Source organism: Trichinella spiralis (assembly GCF_000181795.1).
Source record: "Trichinella spiralis strain ISS 195 chromosome Unknown Scfld3058, whole genome shotgun sequence".
Classification (NCBI taxonomy): Eukaryota; Metazoa; Nematoda; class Enoplea; order Trichinellida; family Trichinellidae; genus Trichinella; species Trichinella spiralis.
Genome location: NW_003529997.1, coordinates 1 through 1,462, shown reverse-complemented (window position 1 = coordinate 1,462; position 1,462 = coordinate 1). Strand labels below are relative to the sequence as shown.

General features: G+C 37.8%; 1 protein-coding gene across 1 annotated transcript; it reads right to left on the bottom strand.

The window, feature by feature from the left end:
* Positions 1–268: 268 nt before the first annotated feature.
* Tsp_14143 (zinc finger protein) lies at positions 269–1,357 on the bottom strand (the record flags this gene model as incomplete). Its single annotated transcript, XM_003368122.1, has 2 exons — positions 269–352; positions 461–1,357. Coding segments are annotated over 2 exons (981 nt in total), but the record flags the coding sequence as incomplete, so codon positions are not given.
* Between the last annotated feature and the right edge of the window lie 105 nt (positions 1,358–1,462).

Below are 1,462 nucleotides of genomic sequence, written 5' to 3'. Positions count from 1 at the left end.
GATTCACAATAAAAAATTTAATGAGAATATTGACAATGCTTATTTGCGACTAAGTTGTCTATTCTTGGTGGAGTGGGTGATAAAGTACATCGCAAGTCGCTTTCAACGTTTAACCTATTTCGGTGTTGCGTATTAAGTGTTATGAGAACTGAGAATCCCGTTTCACAAAGGTACGTTGAGGAAAAAGGAACCAATATACGTAAGCTTTGTGAACTTATTTTATTATATTCTGCTTGTAACTTCACCCAGAAGTTTTCTAATGGCATACTTTCAAAGCTGTCTTTAGCAAGGCTGTTGAATTGCAATTCAATGGCTTCTTCTTGAAGATCGTGTGGAAGGTCTTCAACATTAACTAAAAATGGATTCCTTACAAGTTTATATATCAGGTTTTCAGGTTCCACGTCAGGAAAATAGCGAAAAAATTCATCTTGTAGGCTTCTAAGGTGCTCTTTTATTTTACTTTTCGAATCTTCGCTGATACATTTATCACTGAAAAGCTCGTTTAGTCTTGAAAACCATGTTAAATTTCCTCTTTCAACTTGTTTTAACCATAAGGAAATTTTTGCAATGAAGCTTTGGACAATGTCATAGTGAGCCATAACATTCGCGTTTGCTCCTTGCAGTTTTAAATTCAGTGAATTCAGTGCTTCAAAAATATCTGCAACATATGCCAGGCTAAGCTGAAAATGTTCACTTTTGAAAGCTCGACACATTGTGCGTCTTCCTCGTTGCTCCAGAAACTCTGCCACTGCTTCTCTCAGTTCATAAATCCGACCAAGCATGTTTCCTTTTGATAACCAACGAACTTCTGTATGATAGAGAAGTGCCATGTGGTCAGCATTCAAACTTTCACAGAGTGCCGCAAATAATCGAGTGTTCAATGCACTGCTTTTCACATAGTTGACAATTTCCACGGCAAAATTAAGGTCTTCTCTGAGATCATCAGGCAAAGTTTTAGCGACCAAAGCCTGCCGATGAATTACACAGTGCATTGCAAAAATAGATGGGTTTTTTGATTTGACCATCTTCACAAAGCCAGACCGAGAGCCAAGCATTGCGGGTGCACCGTCAGTGCATACACCAACAAGTTTTTCCCACATCAAGCCATTTACTTCAAAAAATTTTGACACAGCTTGGAACACATCAGCTCCTTTCGTTGTAGTTTTTAGTGGTTCAGAAAAAAGTAGTTCTTCTTCAATTGTGTTATTTGCAATGAACCGTGCGTATACAATGAGCTGTGCACAGTTTGCCTGGTCTGTGGACTCATCACAACTTATGGCAAAAAAAGGAGAACACTTTACCTTTTCAAGAACTTGCTGTTTTATATCATCAGCTAATTCATCGATTCGGCGTTTAACTGATGAATCAGAAAAGAGAAATATTTTTTAAATTGCTTCGCCATGTCATCTCCAAGCAGATCTTTGACTGCATTCACAATGCAGAGCTTAAACAAGAATTTTTT